This window comes from Typopeltis vanoorti, chromosome 11, assembly GCF_054136105.1.
Source record: "Typopeltis vanoorti isolate ZY-2024b chromosome 11, IOZ_Tvanoo_1.0, whole genome shotgun sequence".
NCBI lineage: Eukaryota > Metazoa > Arthropoda > Arachnida > Uropygi > Thelyphonidae > Typopeltis > Typopeltis vanoorti.
The window spans coordinates 21,935,057-21,960,312 of record NC_143559.1 but is presented as its reverse complement, the minus strand read 5'-3'; the positions used below and the strand labels follow the sequence as shown (position 1 = coordinate 21,960,312).

The window sequence follows — 25,256 nt, the reverse complement described above, 5'->3', positions numbered from 1 at the left end:
TAACACCACAGGAACAAGGTATATTATATACTCCAGAGTACTTGTAGAATGGATGAGGGTCTTTCGGGGATCTTAAAAATTTCCGAATAGTATTGACCGGCTTGAATGCTACTCTAATATTGTGTGGCTTTAGAAGGATAGCCAATTTTTTGGAAATGCTGCTGACAAATGGAATAGTTATAGTACTGATGTATTGGGTGTCATCACGTTGTCTTTGTGGTACATCCCAAAAGAGAATCTTGTTGCAGAGTCTTTTAGGATAACCATTTAAGTATAGCGCTCTGGATATTGTAGTTAATTCTTTTTGTAAGTCATCTTGGTCTGTGGTGTACTGTATAGCTCTTTTCTTAAGCATATGGGTAATGCTAAGTTTCTGGGATATATGATGTGACTAGTTGAAATGGAGATAACGTCCAGTATTCGTAAGTTTTCTATACACAGACAGGTTGATACTGTTATTGGTTTGTTTCTTTATTAGGATGTCTAGGAATGGAAGTTTTTCATCTTTTTCAATTTGTAATGTGAATTTGATGGTATGGTGGAAACTATTGATTTGGTTGAGATAATTCATTAGTTCTTTCTTATGATTCCAAATGATAAAGATGTCATCTACATATCTGTGCCACGTTTTCGGTTTTGGGGTAATTTGAGATAAGATTTTATCCTCTAGGTCTTCCATGAATAAGTCAGCACAAGGAGAGAGGGGGATACCCATGGCTAATCCGGTAAGTTGTTTGTAGACTGTTTTTTGCCAAACGGAATAGTTCGAAATTAATTGAATAAATCGAAGTTAAAGTTAATTTTCTTGGGAACAAGTTGTCTAAGATGTTGATGACTTTTGTGTTAGTTACGTTGGTCAGACCTCTAGAAGCTTCGAAACGAGAGAGAAGGAGCACATAGGCTATGTTAGAAACAACATACAAGATATTTCAGGTCTTTCTTCCCACTTTGCCTCTACCAACAATCTTATTGAGTGGGATAAGAGTCATATGACCTATATAGAAGAGAACTACCATTCCAGAACCTTCAAGGAGGCTACCGTGGTCGGCCGTTCAACAGGAAACCTAAATAAGAATCAAGGGCTAATCCTACCGGAAATTTGGAAAACTTTAATTAGATCACTAAACATCAAAGAAATGAACTTTCATGCCAATTACATTATGTCTCGTAACAGATAAATCATGTTCCCGAGACACGCGCATTGTCTCGCACAATACTAATTTTGTATGAATTAGAACTGTCAGTGAAAACCTAGTCTGTCACCTTCATATCGCTTACTAATTGTATCCCTGAAGGTGCCGATAGCAAAAAATCGGTGAAACTAGTAGGATGATAAATAAAACTCACTTGACTAACATTCCTAAAATGTGTTATAGTTTCTTAAAGTTGGACATTCTCTTGATATTCCTGTGCTCTTTCTATTATCCATCTCACATTGGCGATTTGATCTCTTGTTCCTCTGCCTTTTCGAAATCCTGCCTGTTCATCTGGCATTTCTCTCTTCATGAATGGCTCCAGTTTTTTCTGAACGATCTTAAGTAAGACTTTACTTGCATGAGAAATCAGTGCTATAATTCTGTAATTTTCGCCCTCTCTTGCATCGCCTTTCTTCAATAAAGGTATATAAACTGATTTTTTCCATTCCCTAGGCCATTTAGTTGTGATCCAAATTCGCTGGCATAGAGCTGCTAAAATTTTAACTGTCTCTTCTCCCAGGGCTTTGAGCAGCTCAATAGATATTCCATCTCCTCCTGGTGCCTTCTTACTGGATAGCTGTTGCAGTGCCCACCTCACTTTACTCTCCAGTGGTACTGGCTCCTGTTTATAATCCTGCTCTTCAAATTTCTCAGTAATTTTGAGTCATTTCTGTAAAGAGCTTCTCTGTACTCTTTCTATCTTTCATGTCTGCAGCTTCTGTAAGATATCCTTTGTGTTTATTTTTCAATATTGTCACTTGGCACTAAACTTCCCTCTTAGTTCTCTAATCTTTTTGAAAAGCTCTCTTGTTTTTCCATTCTTGTTTTGGTCTTTTTATTTGTTGGCATTCCTGGTTAAAGTATTTTTCCTTGTCTCTTCTGGCTTGCCGTTGAAACTCTGTATTCAGCCGTACTACTTCATGCAAATTTCCCGTGGCCTTCATTTTCCTCCTTTCCTAAACAGTTTTAATGGCATCTTCTGACAGCCATTTAAACTTCTTCTTACAAACTGTTGGAATATTCTTCGTTGCTTCTGTTTTAATTATATCTTTAATCCCTTCCCACAGTTCATCTGGTTCTCTTTCACAAATCGAGTATGTTGAATCTGTTCTGTATGCTAATATTGTATTCAGCTGATATGTTTCCAAGATCATATCTGATAGCGATTTGTGTTGTTTTCAGTTTCTGTAGTTTCACATGTATCGTAGCCACTAATAACTGATGGTCTGTTCCACAGTCTGCACCTCGAAAAGTCTTGACAGACTGAATTGCACTTTTCCATCTTCTTTGTCCAAGTATATAGTCAATATTATTTCTATGTTGTCTATCAGGTGATTTCCATGTGTACAATCTTCTTTTGTGCTGTTTAAAGCAGTGTTAGCAACAAACAAAGAATTCTCTGCACAAACCTCAACTAGTCTCTTCCCTGCAAGTGTTAGGAATACCTAAACAAAACGACCTGTTATTCCTTGTTCCCCAGTCTCTCCCACTTTTGCATTCCAATCTCCAATAAGTAGCCATAAATCTCGCTTTGGTGCTGCATCTATCACTTCTTGTAACTTGTCATAAAATTCTTCAATGTCTTCTTCTGATGCCTCTGTAGTAGGTGCATAAACTTGAATGATGGTCATATTCATTGGATGTCCACTCACTCTGAGAGAATTGATTCTGTCACTCACTGGATTATAACCCAATACATACCTAGCCATCTTTTTCCTGAGTAAGAAAGATACTCAATTTTTTCGACTTGTCTCATGTCCTGAGTAATACATCATATAGTCCCCTGACTGAATATGGCCCATTCCTGTCCATCTAAGTTCACTTATTCCCAATATATCCAGCTTCTTGCACTCCATTTCCATCTTTATTATTTCCAGCTTACCTTGGTTCATACTTCTAACATTCCACGTTCCAATCCTGTGGTTTTTTGTGAAGTCTACTTTTGAGTAAATACCCTGACGTTAGCCTTAAAGAGTGATCACCAATCAGAAATTGGTTGGGAAGTAGGCATGTCTCTTATGACATTTGCGATATAGTTTTTGGAGGTTTTAGATGTTCTGTGTCCTGTAGTAGACTATTATTAAAGATCCAATATGCTTCTCCTTTGTGTACAGTGTGTCCAGGGATACAAATTCTCAGAAGGATGGATTTATTTATTTATTTATCGTATGGCTTACACATGAAAAGTTATATTACAATGTTATAATAATCTTTACTATATATAAACATTTAGTATAAAATAGACAAAATACTGAAACATAATATAAAATAGTCATAAAGAAGCTACTCAGGAATAGACTACAACTGTGAGTCTACGTTGCTTATTCAATCAATTGCACTTGATTTCACAGTTCCAGAAATGAGGCGTTGTTAAGCTGAGCGTCGACCAAGTACACATGGGCGCTGTTCAGCCGTACAGGTAACCAGTATACAGCTACAGAGTAAACGAAACCAAGAGCAGTGTAGCGAAACTTTGCTGCTGTGACACCCCAAGTTGTTTCGCAGACTTTTGCAGTATGTTGTTTCGTGTTTTTAACTTGGATTCTATATCAGTGAGATGTGGTTTGAAAAACAGGGCTCTAACCAAAGTGACGCCCAGATATTTCGGGAATCTGTTATATTATAGCAGTTTATGTTTGAAATTGACCATCAGTTAAATTAAAGATTTCAAGAAATTATATACTTGGTTTAATCCATTATCCAAGTATAAGCAAACAAAGTTTGAGCCTGAAGTATCTTTTAGGACTGGGGATACTCGTGGCAAAGGGGATTTGACTTCACATCACTTGCTTTTGTATCCCATAATGCAAAGCACATCTCCTTGCGGACATCATGGGCTCCGACTGATGAGACCTCAGTTAAGGTCGAAGCCGGTCATGAGTAGTGACCCTTCCCATAATTCATAGCATTATACACGTCTGCAAGGAGATGTGCTTTGCATTATGGGATACTAAGGCAAGTGATGTGAAGTCATACCACTTTTGCCACGAGTTGCCCCAGTCCTGAAAGATACTTCAGGCCAAACTTTGTTTGCTTACACTTGGATAATGGATTAAACCAAATATATAATTTCTTGGTATCTTTAATTTATAGTATAACCAAGTGAAAGAACTTTCAATAAATAGAATATCAGTTGCTTGTTAGCCTGATTATTGTTCACACGGAAGCATGAAATTTCTGTTTTACTAGGGTTTGGGCATAATCTTCATTTTCAGACGTATGCATCTAGAATTGCAAGGTTATTTGTTAGTATATCTTCCATTGTAGTAAAGTTGGGGTGTCTGGTGGCTAGAGCAATATCATCAGCCTAAAAAATTTCTTGGAGGCTGTAGTAGGCAAGTCTGCAATGTATAAGTTGAAAAGGAGAGGAGCCAGGACCCTGTGGTAATCCATTATCCAGTATTCTTTGTTTACTTCTCTTCTCGTCCATTACCACTTGTAACAAGCGGTTGCTAAGCATATTTTTAATTAGTTTAGCTATTTTGTATGGACCGCATGGAGTAACTTGTAGATTGCACCTTGCCTCCAGACTGTATCATAAGCTGCGGTAAGGTCTACAAAAGATACAGCTCTTTTCGGCAACATTAGTAACCTGTCTCTATGTGTGGTGAGTGACAAAACCTGATCACAGCAGCTTCGTTTATGTCTGAATCTAACCTGTTCCACTGGGACTTGTTCCATTAATTTAGGAGCAATTCTATTGAGGATGAGCCTTTCTAGGAGCTTATAACAGATGCTAAGCACGGGGGCGGGAATTGGTCGGTAGTTTTTTGATTTGTTGTTAGTTTTCCCCGATTTTAAGATAGGGATAATTTTGGTTTTTTTAAATTCTTTTGGAAGTCATTCGTTTATGTCTGAATCTAACCTGTTCTACTGGGACTTGTTCCATTAATTTTGGAAGTCATTCGTTTATGTCTGAATCTAACCTGTTCCACTGGGACTTGTTCCATTAATTTTTGATTTGTTGTTAGTTTTCCCCGATTTTAAGATAGGGATGATTTTGGTTCTTTTAAACTCTTTTGGAAGTCGACCAGGCTGGAGGATGTAAGAGAAGAAACAAGCCAACCACTATCGAGCTTTTTGTTCTGACTTCACCAGGAAATTGGAATGAATACCATCGAAATCTGAAGCCTTGCATGGTTTCATATCCGTTAAAGCAATGTTAATATTTTCAAAAGTGAAAGTTCGCGAATATATAGGGTCTGACGGTCTACTGTTCTTCAATAGTGTGCTGTTTGTCATTGGCAGTATGTCTTGAGATATTGACTATATGTGATGCGTATTGCTTAGGAGAAATAGCTGTTCCTAGACAGTTTGGGTGCCTCTACCTAATTTTCTTAGAAGGCTCCATGCCTTCCTACCGGAGTGACAAAAATCAAGTCTTTCTGATGTTTCAGTCCATTTCTTCTGTCGGTTGATGTCAAGGCTGTGAATGAGTTCACCTGCAATACCAGGGTCGCCACAAGGATATCTGGGTATTCCTGATTCTATCATCGTCCCATCGTGGAATATAATCCTTGCAGAAGCCTCTTGGTATAGTCTTCTTACCTACAGCCAACACAACTTCCATGAAACTCTTATAACATTGCTTATTAGAATAATCCAATGGACATATTTATCTAGATAGGCAGTAAATGTGTTCTGGAAGTTCCAGCGGGGAAGTTGGATGGATCTGACAAGGGGAACTTGCAAGCCTACCTCGAATATAATTGGTCGATGTTGGATTCGCTGAAAATTAGCGGTCGTGCATTGTTATCTTTAGTGACAAAGCAGAGGTCGGGGTTGTACTCCCTGTTCCAAACTGCTGACCTGAAGGAAGATCTATCTTTTGCGTCGAAGAGTAGATTCATATTGTGAATTTTTGTCCATTCAGTCAACGTCTCTCCGTATTTATTGTTTAAAACATATTTCCATTGCGTGTGGTGGCTGTTGAAGTCCTCTATGTGCATTGCAAGGTGGTATGCATTGGTAGGACTTGTGGAGGCCACGAGAGAGTGCTGGATGGTTTATACACGTTAGTAATGGTAAAGCTCCCTATTTTAGTTGTTATCAGATGTATACCATCGGCAACGTTGGTTGTAATGAGGTGGAAATCTTCTAGGGTATTTCGTACATAAGTAGGAAGGGCGTGTGCATGATGATAAGTGGCTCCAATGAAACTGTATCCAAGAATTCGTTCCCTGCAGAATTGATTCTCATCCTTACAGTGAGTCTCTTGGAGAAAAATGGAATCATGGTCTGATGAGAGAGAGAGAGAGTTACTTATATTTCTGGAATTCACAAAAGCATTTGACAGGCTACCACATAATAAACTGGTGTATAAGTTACGGCAAATAGGATTGGAAAATCAATTGGTTGATTGATAGCAAAGTGGCCTAATCGATATGAAAGTGGTGTAAAGAAGTTCCATCTCTCAGGAGGAGAGTTACTAGTGGAGCCCCACAGGGTTCTGTTCTAGGGCCACTGGTGTTCAATTTGTTTATTAACGATATTGCGAGTGGTCTGCAAGCTGGTATTCAGCTGTATGCGGATAATGCTAAGCTGGAACAAGTTATTAGGAATAATGTAGATGTACCGGTGTTTCAGTGCGATTTGAATCAAGTTAGCAGACAAGTGGGGATGTCAATTTAACATCAGTAAATGTAATGTTTTGAATTTTGGATCTCAAAAAAGTAAAGCTACGTACCATTTTGGAGACGTTGTATTACAGGAGGTGGAAGAAGCGTGTGATTTTGGGATATTGGTGGATAAAGAATTGAAATTCAAGAACATATTGCAAAAATATAAAAACAGTACAAAGAAATGCCAGTATACTAAGAAGAACACTGACAAGTAGAGATAAGGATCTGGTCATTCCACTGTACAAGGCTTTGATTAGACACATCTGAACTACTGCGCATCGATTTGGTCACCTGCGTTCCTAGGTGAGAAGCAAGTGCTGGAAAAGTTCAGAGGCGAGTAACAAAAGCAAAATCGGGATTGTGGAATACTGACTACGAAGACAGGTTGAGAGAATGCATATTACAGACGCTAGTCAATAGGCAGAAGAATCCTAGCGATATGATGGGTGTTTATCAAATAGATATTGAGAATATTTTTCAAAGTGTTGTGGGAGGGAAGGGGATAGAGACAAGAGGTCATTCTTCGAAGCTGTATAAAGGTGTGGTGCGTAAGAGAGTGCAGCATGACTTTTTACATGGTGAATGGTTGGTGAGTGGAATTTATTGCCAAATGAGATAGTGAGTGCTCAAACGTTGAACCAATTTAATATGAGGTATGATAAACATTATCTCTCTCTTAGAATGCATCTTACTATTGCCTCCTTTGATGAGTCTTGACTCCAGGAGGTGTTTGTATAATAATAATTTTTTTTTTTTTTTTAACACTTTATTATGTCTTGCATACATATAATAATTACATTATAAAATTATAGAAATTAAAAAATTATAAAAATTACATACATATCATAATAATAATAATTTTTTATTTTTTAAAATTTTTTTTTAACATTTTATTATGTTTCAGTATAAATTACATACAATAATAATATTTACAATATTTACAATAAGGTTTATACAGAATTTTTGAATTTAGAATATAATAATAATAATAATAATAATTTTTTTTTTTTTTTTTTTATAAACGACTTATTTGTTTTTACAATGAAAATGATAAGGTTTACTATCACACAGAGTATCTGCACACACACAATGGAAAACATATTATCTTTTCTGTACAGTACGAAAATTCGATATACAAAATGCAGAGTACATTTTATAAATATGAATATACATTTTTTTAAGCTAGCTAAATATGGATTGGCACCAATGTGCACACAATTCACGATACAATGCAGTAATGCAGCATACACACACAATTCAATAATAATAATAATAATTTTTTTTTCTTTAACATTTTATTGTGTCTCAGTATAAGTTACATACAATAATAATATTTACAGTATTTACAATAAGGATTATACAGAGTTTTTTTTTTTTTTTTTTTTTTATGTCTCAGATGAATTGCATACATAGTTGCTGTAGTAATTATATGTATATAATATTTATAACGCATTACAAGTGTGTATAACAGATACTTCCAAGTTAGTAATTTTCTTCCTCGAAGCTTAGCAGAGCTTATCTGAGGAAGATAATAGATGACAGAGGGTGGTGGTTTCGTGGTTGTGTTCCTATAGTGGTCACAAGCCAGGTGTTGATTTTACTGTTTGTTGGTACATGCTTGAAAGACTTCGTCTGCTATTACAGTTTAACTTTATTTATTTTTTTTGTGCAAATAGGGTTGGATTTAGACATGGTGTGTTTGTTTCTTTGTGTTCTTGTAGTGGTAGTTTTTTGAGAGGGGGTTGTCGTAGGTTTGTGTGTGTGTGTGTGTATGTGTGGTGGGGGAGAGAGAAACAGGAATTGCTCTAATTTTCATTCTCGCTATAATATTTATATAGTGCCTGTTTCAGCTCTCTGTATGTTCCTAGGTTTCTGTTGTCGAACGGCAGTTTGTTTATCATGTAAGGTACGTGGAAGTTTCCGGTGGCTTTGCCGTGGTGATTGTTGTACTTATATGTTATGTAGTTTGTTGACTGTGGTCTTGTTATTTGATATGTTGTTCTGGTTACTCTATATGTTGGGCTGTAGTAGTGTTTTAACATGACTGTGTAGTGGCATAAGTGTTTCACCTTAAATATTTTGTGTTTTGTCCATGCTTCCTGCATAAGAGTGGGTTGTTCCCAGAATATCAGTTTTATCATTTTATCTTGCAACCATTGTAGCCTGTTAAGTCTGTAGTCTGCGCAGAATGCGTATGATGTGATTGCATATCTTAAAATGTTTTCACATAATGCTTTATAGATTAGTATTTTTATGTGGGTTGGGGCAATGTCTTTTAATCTGTATAGTTTGCTTGCTATTATCCTAAGCTTGGTATGTAGGTAGTTTGTATGGCTATTCCAACTTTGATCTGCATCGAAGTGAAGTCCAAGGTAGCGTGTTGTTTTCACCTGTGTGATGGTTGCGATTTTAGGTTCTGCACTTTGTGTATAGGAGGATGAATGTTTGATAGTGAGATATTTAGTTTCTATGGGCAGGGTTTGGGGATTTTTGAATATCATTAGCTTTGTTTTTCCAGGGTTTATATATATGCCGTTTTCGGTTAACCAGTTAGTGATTTGATTGATGTCGTGTTGCATATTTTTGTAAGCGATTTTTGCAGTGTTGTGAATGGATACTATGGCAGTGTCGTCTGCATACTGGAAGATTTTACTTTTTAGGGGGAGTTGGCTTATGTCGTGTGTGTATATGTTAAATAGAATGGGAGATAGGACAGCTCCTTGCGGTACTCCACAGGTTACATGTACCTCTTTGCTGTGTGCTGATCCTATACGTGTGATGTGCTTTCTGTTTTTCGTGTATGCTTTAAACCACTGGAGTAGACGACCTCCAATTCCGATATGGGTAAGTTTCGTTAACAAGGTTTTATGTGTTAGTGTGTCAAATGCTTTTGTTAGGTCAATGAATACCACTAATGTTATTCTGTTTTTATCCAATGCAGCGTTTATTAGATCTGTGAAGTCTTCCAGGAGTGTTGCTGTTCCTTTATTTTTTTGAAAGCCATATTGTGTTTTGGGTATGATTTGAAATTTTTCAACGTATGTGGAGAGTTTCTGATGTACAATGCGCTCCATGATTTGGTTGATTACAGGCAGCGTGGCGATAGGTCTGTAATTACTTATTATGTTTCTTTTTCCCTGTTTGTGTATGGGTGTGATTAATGCAGTCTTCAGTGTTTCAGGTATGTGTCCCGTTTCGAAGATTTTATTTAACAGTTTTTGTATAACTGGAAGTAGGTCGGTTGAGTGTTTCTTGATGTCTTTTGGTCTGATTCCGTCTATCCCCGGTCCTTTGTTAGGATTAATTTGTTGAATTGCCAGTGATAGTTCTTGTTTTGTTACTGTCGGGAACCACATCGACTGGGTTGCTCGTGGACCTAGTGGAGAATGTTCGTATGTGTGAGGAAAGGTTGTTTCTTGTAGCTTTTGGACAGAGTTCACGAAGTGCTGATTAAAGTTGTTTGCCAACTGTTTGAGGGATTTGGGGTCGCAGGCAAAGCTGTGTTATATTGTTTCTGTGGCAGTGGTTCTGTGTATATTGTCCAGCATTTCATTAATCAGGTGCCAGGTTTCCTTTATGTCATTCTGTGCTGTTGTTAATTTGTTGCTGTAATAGTTTCTTTTTGCCGTTCGAATCTGGGTTGTTAGGAGATTCCGTTTTCTTTTGTATTCAGCTTTTAAAGTGATATTGTTCGGTGACTTCTTAAGTTGTTTCCATAGGGCATCTTTTCTTTGTATGTCTGTTAGTATGTTGTCTGTTATCCATGGATTTTGTTTCGTTTGGGGACGTATTTTTATTTTTGTTAATGCTTTGTTGTATATTTTGTTAAATGCAAGTTTAAGATTATTATATACAGCTTCAGCGGAGTCTAAAGATGCTATCTGCATCCAGTCTGTTTTTCTGATTTCATCGTTCACTATTGCTTCGTTTACAATGCTATGATACTGTTTTGTAGTGTCAGTGATTTTTATTGGTTCTGGTTTAGTGTGTATTTGCAATGCTGTGAAATAATGGTCTGCTAGTTTGCATGTTATGACGGCTGCTGTGTGGCTGTTTGGAGGGGCCCTTATATTTATATGATCAATGCAGGTTGAGGTTGTTGTGTTTCCGACTATCTCTTCTCGTGTATACGACTGTATGGATGGGGTTATGTTATATGCCGATAATAGGTCTAGGTATTGTTCTGTGTTGTTATTTATGTTCCTAATGTTTATATTAATGTCTCCTATTATTATCAAGTATTTTGAGGTGCCTACTTTCGTGGCTGAAAGCCATCTGTTTAGTTCTTCTAGGAATTTTGTGGTGCTTAAGTTGGGTGGTCTGTATATTGCGTTTAATATACAGACTGCGTATTCTGATTTATAGTTTATTTCTGTTACTTCTAGTTTATGTTTGGTAAATATTATTATACCACCGCCTCGTTTTGTTTGTCTGCAGTGTTTGTGTTGTTGGTAGTGTGGCATTTGGTAGGAGGATGCCTCTTCCTTTGTCGTAGATACTTCAGTCAGTATTAAAATGTCTATTTCGTCTATATCTTCCTTCAGATAAGCTTGCAGGGTCAGCCAGTATTTTTGAATGCTTCTGATGTTGATATGGAGAATAGATAGTCCTTTTTTGGGGATTGTCAGTTGTTTCCATTCTGATATTGATTTCAGAATGTGGCAATTATCATGTTCCGGGGTGATTACGTCTGCTTGATGGTGTGCATTCATGTTGTCATAATAATAATAATAATAATAATAATAATAATAATAATAATAATAATAATAATAATATATTATTATTATTATTATTATTATTATTATTATTATTATTATTATTATTATTATTATTATTATTATTATTATTATTATTATTATTATTATTATTATTATTATTATTATTATTATTATTATTATTATTATTTAATAATAGTTTATTTAATTTTATTTAATAATAATAATAATAATAATAATAATAATAATAATAATAATAATAATAATAATAATAATAATAATAATAATAATTATATGGTAATCTCAGATAAATTACATACATATGATTATTACAGACATTTTTGTGCATGTTTACACATTACGTATAAAATAACAACTTTTCTATTTAAAAAAAAAAAATATTATTATTGTTATTCCCTCTCACTCACCATTTCAACTTCCTCAGCAGAAGTACAATCTTCGCGCAAACGCACTACTGCCTGACGTAAGCAACATGGCGATGAGATGAAAGTTGCTTGTTGTAAACAAGGCTGCAGTTCTTCAATGGCGTGAGAATGTCGTCCGAAAGTTCAATATTTTTTTCTCTCAAGGTTATGTTACAGAAATAAAAAATTAAATTAGAGGTGAGTCCTTTTTACAAATAAATATCGCAATCAAAGTTTTCGACAGTCCGTAGGTATACAAAGATTTCTTATATAAACATACTACATAAACTACAAGAAGTGATGCATTTTTTGCTATATATTTAGAAAATGTTTACATATATGATAAATAATAAAACCAAAAGTTATTCTTTCCTTTTTATTTATTTATTTAATAAAAATCGGCCGACGCTGAAAAAATAATGTAAGATAATCTGATGTCACTAAATAGTAGATATCCTACAAAACTGCTGTACTGCCTTGTACATTCGATCCCTTAAACATTAAGGTTATACTTGTTAATGTACACCATAGTTTTTACATCGGTCAAATCTGAATTTATTTAATTAATATTTCCGTTGTTTTCTCCGAAACTATCACGATATCTGTGACATATTTACGCCATTCAAAGAACTCTAAGCTGTCGTAATATTGCAACTCTGAGCATTCATGATACTGTAAAATTCCGACAATCATGTTTAAGTTGTAGCGTCTGTTTATGAGAGGTCACCCCATTTTGGACATACGTACTCTAGATATTAATTAATTTTGCCACTACTTGATAGATTTTAATAGAAATAACAGATACTAAATTTCATTAGATTCCAACTAGTCAGTACGAAATTATTAATATCAGAATGATTTTGTCAATAAAAGTCAATCTAAATTAAATCAGAATTGAACAACGTGAAGGTGCTATGTACATTCGACATATCAAAGTTCATGTCTACATAAAGTCATTGCAGTATATATTTTGGAAATTTCGAAATACCAAGTTATCATAAAATTTCTATAGCCCGAGCCCCAGATTGACTTCCATATGAACAGATGATAGTACGGAATAAACGTTTAAGCACCAATCTAATTGGTGCTTAAACTTTTTGCAAACGTAACTTGAAAGCAGTTCGTTTCAGATTTCATTTATTGCTATAATGAATGGTGTCAATATGCAAAAATAATATTACGAAAAGCACTTTTTTTATGTAATAATTTGTTAAACTTGTTTTAATAAAAGATATCTCTTGAAGATATCATGATGTCAGAGATGCTTTACATCGAGGGACGTGGTTCAAATCCCATCCAAGACGTGAAGTAGTTTTATCAGGGCTTTTCATCTGAATATGAGTGAGCTAGTCTCATACGGAAGTGTAGATCCCCCCCCCCCCATACACACACACACTAGAAACTTCGGTTTTTCATCCCGCAAACCTTTATATTTTATCTAATTGCATTTTACATTAAGAGAAAATCCATGGCATCTATAGAAGGTGCCTCTTTAGTTAAAATTAATTAATTAAAAATGGAATTGGAGGGAGGAAATAGTTCTAGACAAAGAATTGCGGAAAATCACAGAATATAGTGAATAGAAGGAACTATCTTTTAATTTATATCTTCTTCTTCTTCTTCCGCAGCTTCTCCCACTTAAGTGGGGTCACTGTTTATTATGAGTCTCCTCCACACCTTCCTGTCTTGGGCTGTCACCACATCCAAGTTCTTCATCTTCAAGTCCGCTTCTACCAGCTCCCTCCATCTCTTCTTCGGCCGCCCACGCTTCCGCCTTCCTTGCACATCCATCTGCATGACCCTTCTTCCCACATATTCGTCCTCTCTCCTCATCACATGACCAAACCATCTCAACCTTGCCTCCTGTATTTTCGCTCCTAAGTTCGTAACTTTCACTGTTCCCCTGACATAGTCATTTCTCAGATGATCCTTTCTGGTCACACCGCACATCCACCTAAGCATTCTCATCTCTGCTACTTCCATCCTGCTAATGTTATTTTTCCTCAGGGCCACAGTTTCTATAGCATATGTCATAGCTGGCCTCACTACTGTCCTATAAATTTTGCCTTTCAGATTGATCGGCACCCTCTTATCACATAACACTCCAGCCATCTCCCTCCAGTTCCTCCAACCTGCTTGTATCCTGCATCCCACTTCCTTCTCACCTCCTCCATCTTCTTCCACTGTCGAACCTAAGTATCTAAAGTCTCTCACCTTCCTGATGACATTTCCTTCCAGCTCCAGGTCTGTCTCCTGGCCACCGCCCACTGCGCAACACATATACTCTGTCTTACTTCTGCTCAGTCTCATACCTCTCTCTTCCAGTACTTTTCTCCATCATTCCAGTTTAGTTTCCGCTTCTTCTCTTGAATCTACACACAGCAAGATGTCATCTGCATACAGCATTGTCCAAGGTGCATCTTCTCTCACCTCCTCTGTTACCACCTCCATCACAATATTAAACAGAAACGGACTTAATGCTGACCCTTGATGCAAGCCAACTGTTACTTGAAAACTTTCTGTCTGTCCCAAACAGGTCCCAACACTTGTCTTCACATTTCTGTACATTTCGTGCACCAACCTGACATATTTCTCCGGCACCTTCTTCTCCCTCAGACACCTCCAGACGTCTTGCCTTGGCACTCTATCGTATGCTTTCTCCAGATCAATAAATACCAGATGTAGCTCCCTTTGTTTCTCTCGATATTTTTCCATCATCTGTCGTAACCCAAAGATAGCATCTGTTGTTGATCTACCAGGCATGAAGCCAAATTGTTCCTTTGCAATCTCCACCTCCTCCCTCAATCTACCATCAAGAACCCTTTCTAGGATCTTCATTGTGTGGGACATCAACTTTATTCCTCTGTAATTTTTACAGTCTTGTGCATCCCCTTTACCCTTGTAGATGGGAACAAGAGTACTCTCCCTCCATTCCTCGGGTATATTTTCCTGTTGGCAAACTTTCATGAACAGGTCCCACAGCAGGTCAATTCCCTCTTCCCCCAGTGCCTTCCATGCCTCCACTGGAATTCTGTCGGGGCCCACCGCTTTTCCATTCCTCATCCTCTTCATGGCCTCCGTCACTTCCATTCTACTGATGTATCTTTTAATTTATATAATTCATCTAAATCAATTAAAGCAGTGGTCTCAAACTGCCTCTGTTCTCGAACAATTCGGTTCCCGAACATATTTTCCGAACAAAAAACGCCCCGGTTTCCGAACAGACAAACGGCAACTGCGTGCTGAGCTGTAAGGCGGGAAAGCGTTAGTTACGCGGCAGCCTTCGTACAGTGCAGTTACCTGCTCGAATTTGCAGTGAGTTTTCTTGATTTCTTTATGTTTTGTTGTTGTTTTTTTCCATAAATTATTATTAATTAAGCCACCATGGGACCTCAGAAGAATAGCGATAACAGCAAAGAGAAAAGAAAAGTTGTTAGAACCACCACGATAGAGATGAAAAAAGAAATCATATCCAAACATGGAAATGGCGTTCGTGTCTCTGATCTTGCTATGCAGTTCGATATGGCGAAATCAACGATCTGTACAATACTCAAAAATAAAGAGGCGATCAATTTTCGTCTATATTTTATTTATTTATTGTGTTTATTCTTTTTATGTAAGATTTTATGCATTTTCATTATGTTTGTATACGATCTTATGCATGAAGTACTGTTGTAAAGGTTTAAATAAACAATCATGTGGGGTTCGGGAACGGATTAATCCATTTTACTTTAATTCTTATGGGAAAATGGTTTCAGTTTTCGAACAGCTTTCGGGAACGAATTAAGTTCGACAACCGAGGTTCCACTGTATTTGTTGTAAATACGGCGCTTATAGTTTTTGAGGCATAGAGATATGGACTGCGCTTATATGCGCATAAGCTCAGTCCATATCTACAATTTACAATCAGTAAATTTAGTTCGCCAGTCGACAGTTGGTGGCGCTTCAGTATTCTGGTGTTTCCGATGCACAGCTGCGCAGTTCATATTGCAATATAGATGGAGACAAACTAACGTTCGGCTTATAAAACCTGTTTATTTGTGCTTGTTGTTAGATCTGCATTATATCAATACCTATCATTTAGAATTGTGCATAACTTTTGAATGTTGCTTTCATACGAAAATTCATCTTGTTGAATTAAAGTTGTAAATAAAATTATAATAGGGATTTTAATTAAGAGATTAAATTGCAAGCCATGTCTTTAACAAAGAGTAAAAGACAAGTGGACGAAGAAGGATGTTTTTCAAGATTAATGGGAAATTATGTACTTTTGTGGTGTTGTGCGCAATAAAATTGTATGTTTTATTTGTAATAAGGGAATATCAGTTCCAAAAGAATACGATCTATACAAAGAATACGAAACGAATCTGAAGAAAAATTTGAAATGTTGGAAGGCAAATTGAAGGAAGAAAAGTTATTACATTTTCTGAAATCTGGCTTACAACGACAACAAAATTTTTTTACTGAAGCAAATAAATCCAGTGAAGCAACAGTTCACGCAAGTTTTGCTCTCGCGCACATCATTGCAAAACGATCAAAACCATTTACTGATGGCGAATTCCTTAAAGATTGTTTGATTAAGTCTGCTGAACTTCTTTGTCCTGACAAACAACAATTATTTAAAAATATTAGTTTGTCAACCAACACGGTAGCGGAACGTATTAACGAAATCGCTAGTGATTTACGATGTCAGTTAAAAGAAAAAAGTATAGATTTTGCAGCATTCTCAATAGCAGTTGATGAGAGTACTGACATCACAGATATGGCACAACTTGCCGTTTTCGTACGAGGTGTTACTGATGAATTTGAAGTAATTGAAGAATTATTGGAAATAATTCCTATGAAAAAAAAAACTGATGCACAGGATATTTTTTCTGAAATAAAAACTGTAATAGATAAATATAAATTAAGTTGGGATAAAATGGTTGGATTTGCAAGTGATGGTGCAGCTGCTATGGTTGGTAAAAAAAATGGAGTAGCGGTAAAATTAAGAAATATAATGAAAGAAGAAAAATTTCAGAATAAATTTTGCACTATACATTGCATTATTCATCAAGAAGCACTTTGTGCTAAAAGTTTGCAGACGGATAATGTTATGGAAACAGTAACTAAAACAGTAAACTTTATCCGTGGACCAGCTCCGAATCATCGAGAATTTGTTGCATTGCTTGAAGAAATTGAAAGTGAGTACGGAGAAATGATTTATTATAATGAGGTGAGGTGGTTAAGTCGAGGAGCTGTATTAAAACGGTTTTTTGATTTAATAAATGAAATCAAAATTTTTATGACACAAAAAAATAAAACCATCGACGAACTACGTATGATACATGGATAACAGATTTAGCATTTCTTGTTGACTTAACCGGCCATTTAAATATTCTCAATAAAGAGCTGCAAGGAAAGAATGCTTGTACTAAAGCTTTTAAAGTTAAATTGCAATTATGGGAAACACAACTGGAATAAAAAAATTTCGTACATTTCCTACATCTTAAATCCTGCCCTATTATTTCAAATGAAAAATCTCAAGAATATGCAAGAAAAATAGCATTATTACGACAAGAATTTGAAGAAAGATCTTCAAATTAATCCGATTTTACATTATTTTCATTACCATTAAAAACTAACATGAATAACGCACCAGAAAATCTACAAATGGAGCTAATTAATTTATATTGTGATATAAATCTCATTCAAAGATTTGAAGATACAGATTTGATTAACTTTTATTCGTACTTATCAAAAGATAAATACCCTCAGTTACGAATTTTTGCAATAAGAATATTCGCTTTGTTTGGGAGTACATTTATATGTGAACAGTTTTTTTTCGCAGTTGAAAATTAATAAGTCTAAGAAAAGAACCCGATTGACTCGTGTTCTAATCTAGTGATGAGCATCTACAATCCGTGATGAAGATAGTTTCTAGTAATTTTTCTCCAAGGCTACAAACTTTATCAGAATCGAAACGCCATCAAGTGTCAAGTTGCAGTAAGAAATAAAGTAGTTTATAATTATTTACATACAAACATATGTATTTTTTCTGTGTGTGTCGAAGAAAAATTTAATAAATAAAAGAAAGAGAATAGGTTGTCATTATTTATTCTCAAGTTATAAAGGTTATAAAAGGGTTTCATAATTATAAAGGTTATAAAGGGGTGGTATCCATACATTAGGGGTAAATACAGTTCAATATATATATATATTCACTCTCATTTTGTTAAAAAAAAAAATTCCGGCCCGTCAGTTGCTTTCACACCGTGCATTCGGCCCGCATGCAATTTGAGTTTGAGACCACTGAATTAAAGGAGAGACCTGGCATAATTTCCTCTCAGTCCATTATTCATATGTAAGTTAATTCATTCTGATTCCATGTACATTCAAAGAATACTGTTTGATTCGCATTGCACTTCAGTAAATCCAATTTAAAACACATAGTGGTTGAAAGGAATTAGTGAATAATTAACGATTCACATTGGTTTCTGATTACGGTTATTGCTATCTTTATACAGAATTTATGAAAATAATAGTTTTAGTGTTTATTATTATTATTATTATTATTATTATTATTATTATTATTATTATTATTATTATTATTATTAGGCAGTAAATGCAAAGGCCAAAGAAGTAGTTATGAGTTTTGCAACATATTCTAATTACTCTGGTTGTGATGAAACTAGTCCTGTGCAACCGACTTGCGGATTGAAATTTGATGGTGGGAAACCAGTTCATTACAGTCAGGTAAATAATAATGTCCTTTTTCCGATTTTCAGAAAAATTAAATTATAGTAGTGATGAACCGTCCATTCGTATTCCTTGGCCTGTGTTCTGTTTTTGAGATAAGAAAGGCAAAAATTTTCGATGACTTTTAAAAATAAAGAATAGGATTATTTATTATTAATACCAAAAGTCTTGATTTTTTAATACGAAAATCAGGGTCTGTCCACAGTTGTTTTCATGGTTAACATTCCTAGCGGATGGTGCTAATTCTTCAACTTGTAGGAATTTGCTTTGGCAGCTTACGTAACTAGTACTCGTGATAACGGTCTGAAGAACATAGAAACCTGTACGGAAAAAAAAAAGGATGCTCATTTGTTTGGCTACAAAGATAATTTCGGTTATCAAAACAAATAAAAACCAAACGTATCTATTAAAGATATGTTTATATCTACATATAAAGGTTGAAAATACCATATAAAGGTTGAAAGTGGAACAGCTAAGGATTCATAATTCTTCAAACTTTCTGGAAACCAAACATGTACTTTTTTTTCTCGAAGCTATTCGGGCCTCTAATAACAAGATGGTAACTTCACACATGACAATGAAAATAATTCACAAGCATCCATGACTCACTAGGATTTGAATCTTCAGTCTCTTGACTGCTAAGCGAAGATCCTATCCGTCGCTCACGAGGCATACGAGGGGGATCTGGAAAGTTCTGATAAATAACTAGAACAAAAATGAATTAATTTTATGTCTTATATATCCTAAAAGAAAAAGAACAAAGTATTACAATTTGATGAAACATGGGGGTTAAAGGGTTTAAGATATGTTCTTTCCTATGTCATATCAGTTGCTTTAATATCATTTTTGTTCTAGGTGTTTACCAGAACTTTCCCGACCCCCTCCCTCCTTCGTACAAATCCCCCAAAACAGAAAATTACAGTAAACTTAGATATAGTGTTATGCAATTTCATACTGAAGAAATGTAGCAGAAATAAGGTCACTGAGTGTGAATCATTCAACGGATATTGCAAATATGCAACGACAGGCTGCATTTCTAGTTAGAAGGGGGAAAACCCAGTGATTTAAATGGATGATCACTTTCATTATCACCGTCTTTAATCGAATGTTCTATTTCTAACATGCAAAGATGATTGTTGGAGAAATATATATATATTATTATTATTATTATTGTTGTTGTTGTTGTTATTATTATTATTTATTTAGCTTGATAAAATATGCATTGGAAGATAGGCAAATTTTTTTTTTTTACATATTACATATACTATATATATATTTCCATATTACTATTTACATATTATAAGATTATATACTACAGAGAAAAAAAAAAGATTTTCTTTATAGATGTACAATAGAAAAGAAGCAAAAGATGCATGAGTGGTAGACAGGAATTATTTTGATAGTTAATATTTGGCCCTTTTTTTTTTCACTAAATATGATACATTACATTAGATTTATTGGGCTATGATTTTGATAAACATATATATGTTACGGTTAAAGTGATAAATCCGGTTATTATTAATAATTAATAATAACCGGTTAATACTTAATCACTAATTAATTAATTAATTAATAATTAACCGGTTAAAGTGAATAATTCCAAGAGGAGTCTGGTAAATGTAATAAAAACATGTTTATAGGTTTTATATGTAGGTTTTCATTCTCAATAGAATTTATAACAGCTTAGGTTAGGTTAGATTAGGTTAGTTTATAATGAAAAAGTAAGGAAAGTACTTCTTTTGCACTCAATGAAATCAGAAATCATTATAAACTAACCTAACCTAACTTTTATCAGTTGGAAATCATGATAAACTCTCATAGCCTTTATCGGTTGGAAATCATTATAAACTAACCTAACCTAACCTAAACTAACCTAACCTTTATTGGTTAGGTTGGGTTAGGTTAGTTTATGATAACGTTGTTGTGGGCCGAACTTAATGATCGCAGGCAGATAAATGGGGATAACAAATAAAAGTTATGGGCAGATGAATGGGGATGATAGATAAACGACGTTGCTGTACCTCTTTCCTCATCAATGGAGAAAAACACCGATCAGTTCCTCTCTGATTTATCTATTATCCCCATTCATCTTCCCACAACAACTTTTATTTGTTATCCCCATTTATCTGCCCGCAATCATTAAGCTCGTCCCACAACAAAGTTTATCTTTTATCCCCATTAATCTGCCCTCGACAAACCACGACTACACTCTGGTTCGACATGCGACATCCAGGTTAGTTTAGGTTCGTTTAGATTAGGTTAGGTTAGTTTATAATGATTTCCAACCGATAAAGGTTAGGTTAGGTTAGTTTATAATGATTTCTGATTTCTAATTTCATTGAGTGCAAAAGAAGTACTTTCCTTACTTTTTCATTATAAACTAACCTAACCTAAGCTGTTATAATTTCTATTGAGAATGAAAACCTATATACAAAACCTATAAATATGTTTTTATTACATTTACCACACTCCTCTAGGAATTATTGCTTTTATTACATTTATCAGACTCCTAGAAATTATTCACTTTAACCGGTTAAAGTTATTAATTCCAATTATTCACTTTAATCGGTAATTATTAATAATAACCGGATTTATCACTTTAATCGTAACATATACATAATCGTCGACAAGTTTCGCCAGCTAGGGTCTGTCTGGCTTTTTCAAGACGAGAAAAGTTATACTTACATTAAACGCTAAAACAAAAGAATGCAATAACGACCTAAAAATCAGTTAAACAAATTGAAGAGCACGCATGACATCAAAGGCATAAAGCGTGGAGACAAATTCTTCAATTTGTTTAACTGATTTTTAGGTCGTTACTGCATTCTTTTGTTTTAGCATTTAATTTTAGTATAACCTTTCTCGTCTTGAAAAAGCCAGACAGACTCTAGCTGGCGAAACTTGTCGACGATTATGTATATATGTTTATCAAAATCATGGTCCAATAAATCCAATATAATGTTTCATATTTAGTGAAAAAAAAGACCAAATATTAACTATCAAAATGAACAATCTAGATGGATATAAAAAACACATGGTACGTTGTTTCGAAAAAGTTAAATGCAAAAAGGCGAAATTGCTTAACCATCTAACTTTCCTTAAAAGATGCAGACAGTATTCTATCATTCCTTAGTTCTTAATCGTTAAAGAGCATATAAAATCAAAAAAAGCAAAACGGATTTATTACAAAACTTCTTTAGCCTTACTCAGTGAGAGAATCCAATATGTCAGATACGCACTGAACAAAATTGACCTTCAATGCATTGACCTTTTTTGATGATATTTCCAATAACATAGATAATACCACTTGGAATATAATTGGCCGCATGTTACACGATAGCTACAGCAAAGGTTTTTAATCTAGTAAGGTATCTCAAATTAAAAAAATTGATGAACTCTATCGAAGAAAATACAACTCTAGACCATGCCTCCCGGATGATAAGGTTATTTTCAACCTTTCGAACTACAGTCTTTCCAAACAAGAATCAGAAATTTTAAAAAAAGGTTTCAACTTTTCAATTGCTGCTAACCATATCCCAAAAATAGATTTCATAAGTAATATTGAGAAAGGTCTTTCTTCACCTTCAGAGACAGCAGCAAATGAGATAAGATTTAAAAGTACAATCATCCTCTCTACTGCAAAACCACCGAAACGTAATATTACACCCTCTGAAAAGAAGGTACTTTTGAACTTGAAAAGAAACAAAAACAGTTTTGCACTTAAAGGAAGCTCAACAGTCATTATGAATACCAAAGATTACATAAAGAAGATCGGTACTTTCATTTCTGACTCGTCTACATATCATATATTAGATATTATCCAACCATGAAAAACCACAACGAGATCAATCTTTTAATACGCAATATGACTAGATGGCTTCAAGAATTACAAATAAATTTAAAATCTTTACATCCATTAACACCACGCCTATATGGTGTACTAAAGTCCATAAAGACGGAGTTCCGCTTCGTCCGATCGTGGACGGCAGAAATGCTCCTACATACCTACTAGCCAAACACCTCTTTAGTCTGTTGAAAGAGAAGATAAAGAAATCAGCATCATACACAAAGACCTCTCAACATTTTTGAAAAACTTAAAAAAACATCAATATATCAAACACAGATATATTTGCAAGTCTAGACGTGGTCTCTCTGTTCACGAATATCGGTCGAAGAAGTAATTAAGATCATAGAAGATCTCTTTCCAAACGACATTGCGCAGCTTTTCCGCCATTGCCTCAAGTCTAACTATTTTAAAGTAAACAACACAGTATATCAACAACTGGAAGGCTTAGCTGGGCAGTGCCCTGTCACCACCGTGTGCGGATCTTTTCATGGAAAAACTAGAAAATGACATCCTAGCAAAATTAACTCAGAAACCACCAGTCTGATGGAGATAGGTTGACGATGTGTTCATCGTTTGGAAAGAAACGGAAGATACCTTACATGAGTTCCTCCAAAAAATAAATTGTTTCCATTATAAAATTAAATTCACATTAGAACTAGAAAACAACCATCAATTATCTTTTTTGTATGTACTAGTTAAAAAACAAGATAATGGACAAATCAAGCTCACAATCTATAGCAAACCTACAGACACTGGATGTTATCTTCATTTTTCATCTAATCATCATTATGCATAGAAATGTAGCATCATACATATGCTAAAAAACAGAGCAAAAAATATCATCACAGAAGAAAAAGATGTACTTGATGAGCTCTCACTTATATCAAAAACTCTACACAAAAATGGTTATACACAAAATATAATTCAAAAGATCCTCTATAGAAACAACCCCCAGCAACAACCTCTAGTGACACAGTACGTATCGTCCATCGTCATACCTTATGCAGGCTCAGTCTCCATCAAAATAGCAAGAATCATGAAGCCTTTTAACATCAGAGTTGCATTTAAACCTATTTTAACTACATGACACATATTAAGATCTCCTAAGGACAGCATCGCTTTCTACAAATACGCAGGAGTTTGCAGCATGCCATGTTCATGTGGACTGACTTACATAGGCCAAACTTCACGAAGCCTAGAAATCCGAAAGAAAGAACATGTCGGAGATGTAAATAATAACAGAACAGACACCTCAGGATTAGCACATCATTTCTCAATTTCAAACCATTCCATAGGTTTGAAAAGTAATTGGGACAACAGCTCCATGTCATACATTGAAGAAGATTTCAGATGTAGAATCTTTAAAGAAGCTGCAGTGGTACTATGCACAATAGAAACCAAATACATAATATTAAAAGACATTTGGAAAAACTTAATAAATTCATTATGTTTAACAGAACTCAAGCGAAAAATTATAAAACGCGGTTTAATGACAATGACTAAGTCTCCACGCTTTATGCCTTTGATGTCACACGTGCTCTACAATTTGTTTAACTGATTTTTAGGTCGTTACTGCATTCTTTTGTTTTACCATTTAATGTTAGTATAACCTTTCTCGTCTTGAAAACGCCAGACAGACAGACCCTAGCTGGCGAAAGTTGTCGACGATTATGTATATATGGTTATCAAAATCATGGTCCAATAAACCCAATATAATGTTTCATATTTAGACAGGATTTGTCTTTTTAGTAAGAGTCAGTATTACAGTTCGGTATCACTTTTAGTTATTTTTCAGCTGAAGTGTATTGTCGTCGGCAATTCAGAGCAGGTACCATTTGGATCCACTCCTCTATACATTTCGCTACAGTTCTTGTTTCTTTCTTTGTTTGCAGGACAGGTTAGATATGTGTGTTCCAAGGTACCTGAAACTTCGCACAACAGACACAGATCCGATTCTCTAAGTTGAAATTTGTAGGGCTTTAGCATGACAAGTGGAGAGTATGCTGTGCCATACTCTCCACCGACATACAGTGGAGAGTATGGCATAGAAGGTTTGGCCCACTTCGATTTATATAGAAGATCCCACTGAAAACTGGATGGCATGTGCAGCTTTGTAGATGAGAGGATTAAGGATGAATATAGGAAGGGCGAAGTTGGAGGCACTGACATCAGGAAGTGGTATATTTTCTTGTAGTTGGAAGGAAGAATTGCAAGTGATGCTTCAGATGATGCAAGATGAAAGGTGGGCTCCCCGCAGTTTCTAAACGGATTTACTGAGATGTAGCGATATCTGGGAAGGCTTTTATAATAGCAGCTTGCATCTGTTGATATTACATTTTAATTTTTCGGTATTTCAATGGTAAGCATGTGCGTGTTTTCCACTCTAGGATCTGTGTCAGGAGGGTCATCTATGATTCTTATTCCTGCCCATTTCTATGTAGGGAAAGGAAAGCGCTGGCCTGTTGTGAGACTTGTTATGTTTCTGTTCGAAAACAGTAGTTCTGTTAGTACTGCTTACTCTGTTGATCCTGTCAGTGTGTGATGAAGTTCTGTATTTTTCCACCGCTGTAGATCATCTCTGTAAAAATTAGATAGTTTAGGAGGTGATGGTGCAGATCTGGCCATTCGGAGGATTGTGGAAAGTGTGTGTCCTCTGGGGGATGATTTCATGATGTAATTGATTTTCTTCGTGATATATTTAAAGTTACCGCATT

The 25,256-nt window shown here is 35.3% G+C and overlaps 1 protein-coding gene across 3 annotated transcripts in view; it reads left to right on the top strand.

Annotated features, from left to right (window-relative positions):
• Positions 1–12,020: 12,020 nt before the first annotated feature.
• LOC150101363 (hapless 2-like) overlaps positions 12,021–25,256 on the top strand; it is a 79,356-nt gene continuing 66,120 nt past the window's right edge. For 2 of the 3 annotated variants that reach the window (XM_090400942.1, XM_090400941.1), the window contains exons 1-2: positions 12,030–12,155; positions 18,555–18,692. In XM_090400942.1, the coding sequence (XP_090257068.1) occupies positions 18,585–18,692 (108 nt within the window). In that variant the 5' untranslated portion in view covers positions 12,030–12,155; positions 18,555–18,584. Of the gene's footprint in view, positions 12,156–18,554; positions 18,693–25,256 lie in introns of all 3 variants that reach the window. The other variant, XM_090400943.1, reaches the window with a different exon arrangement.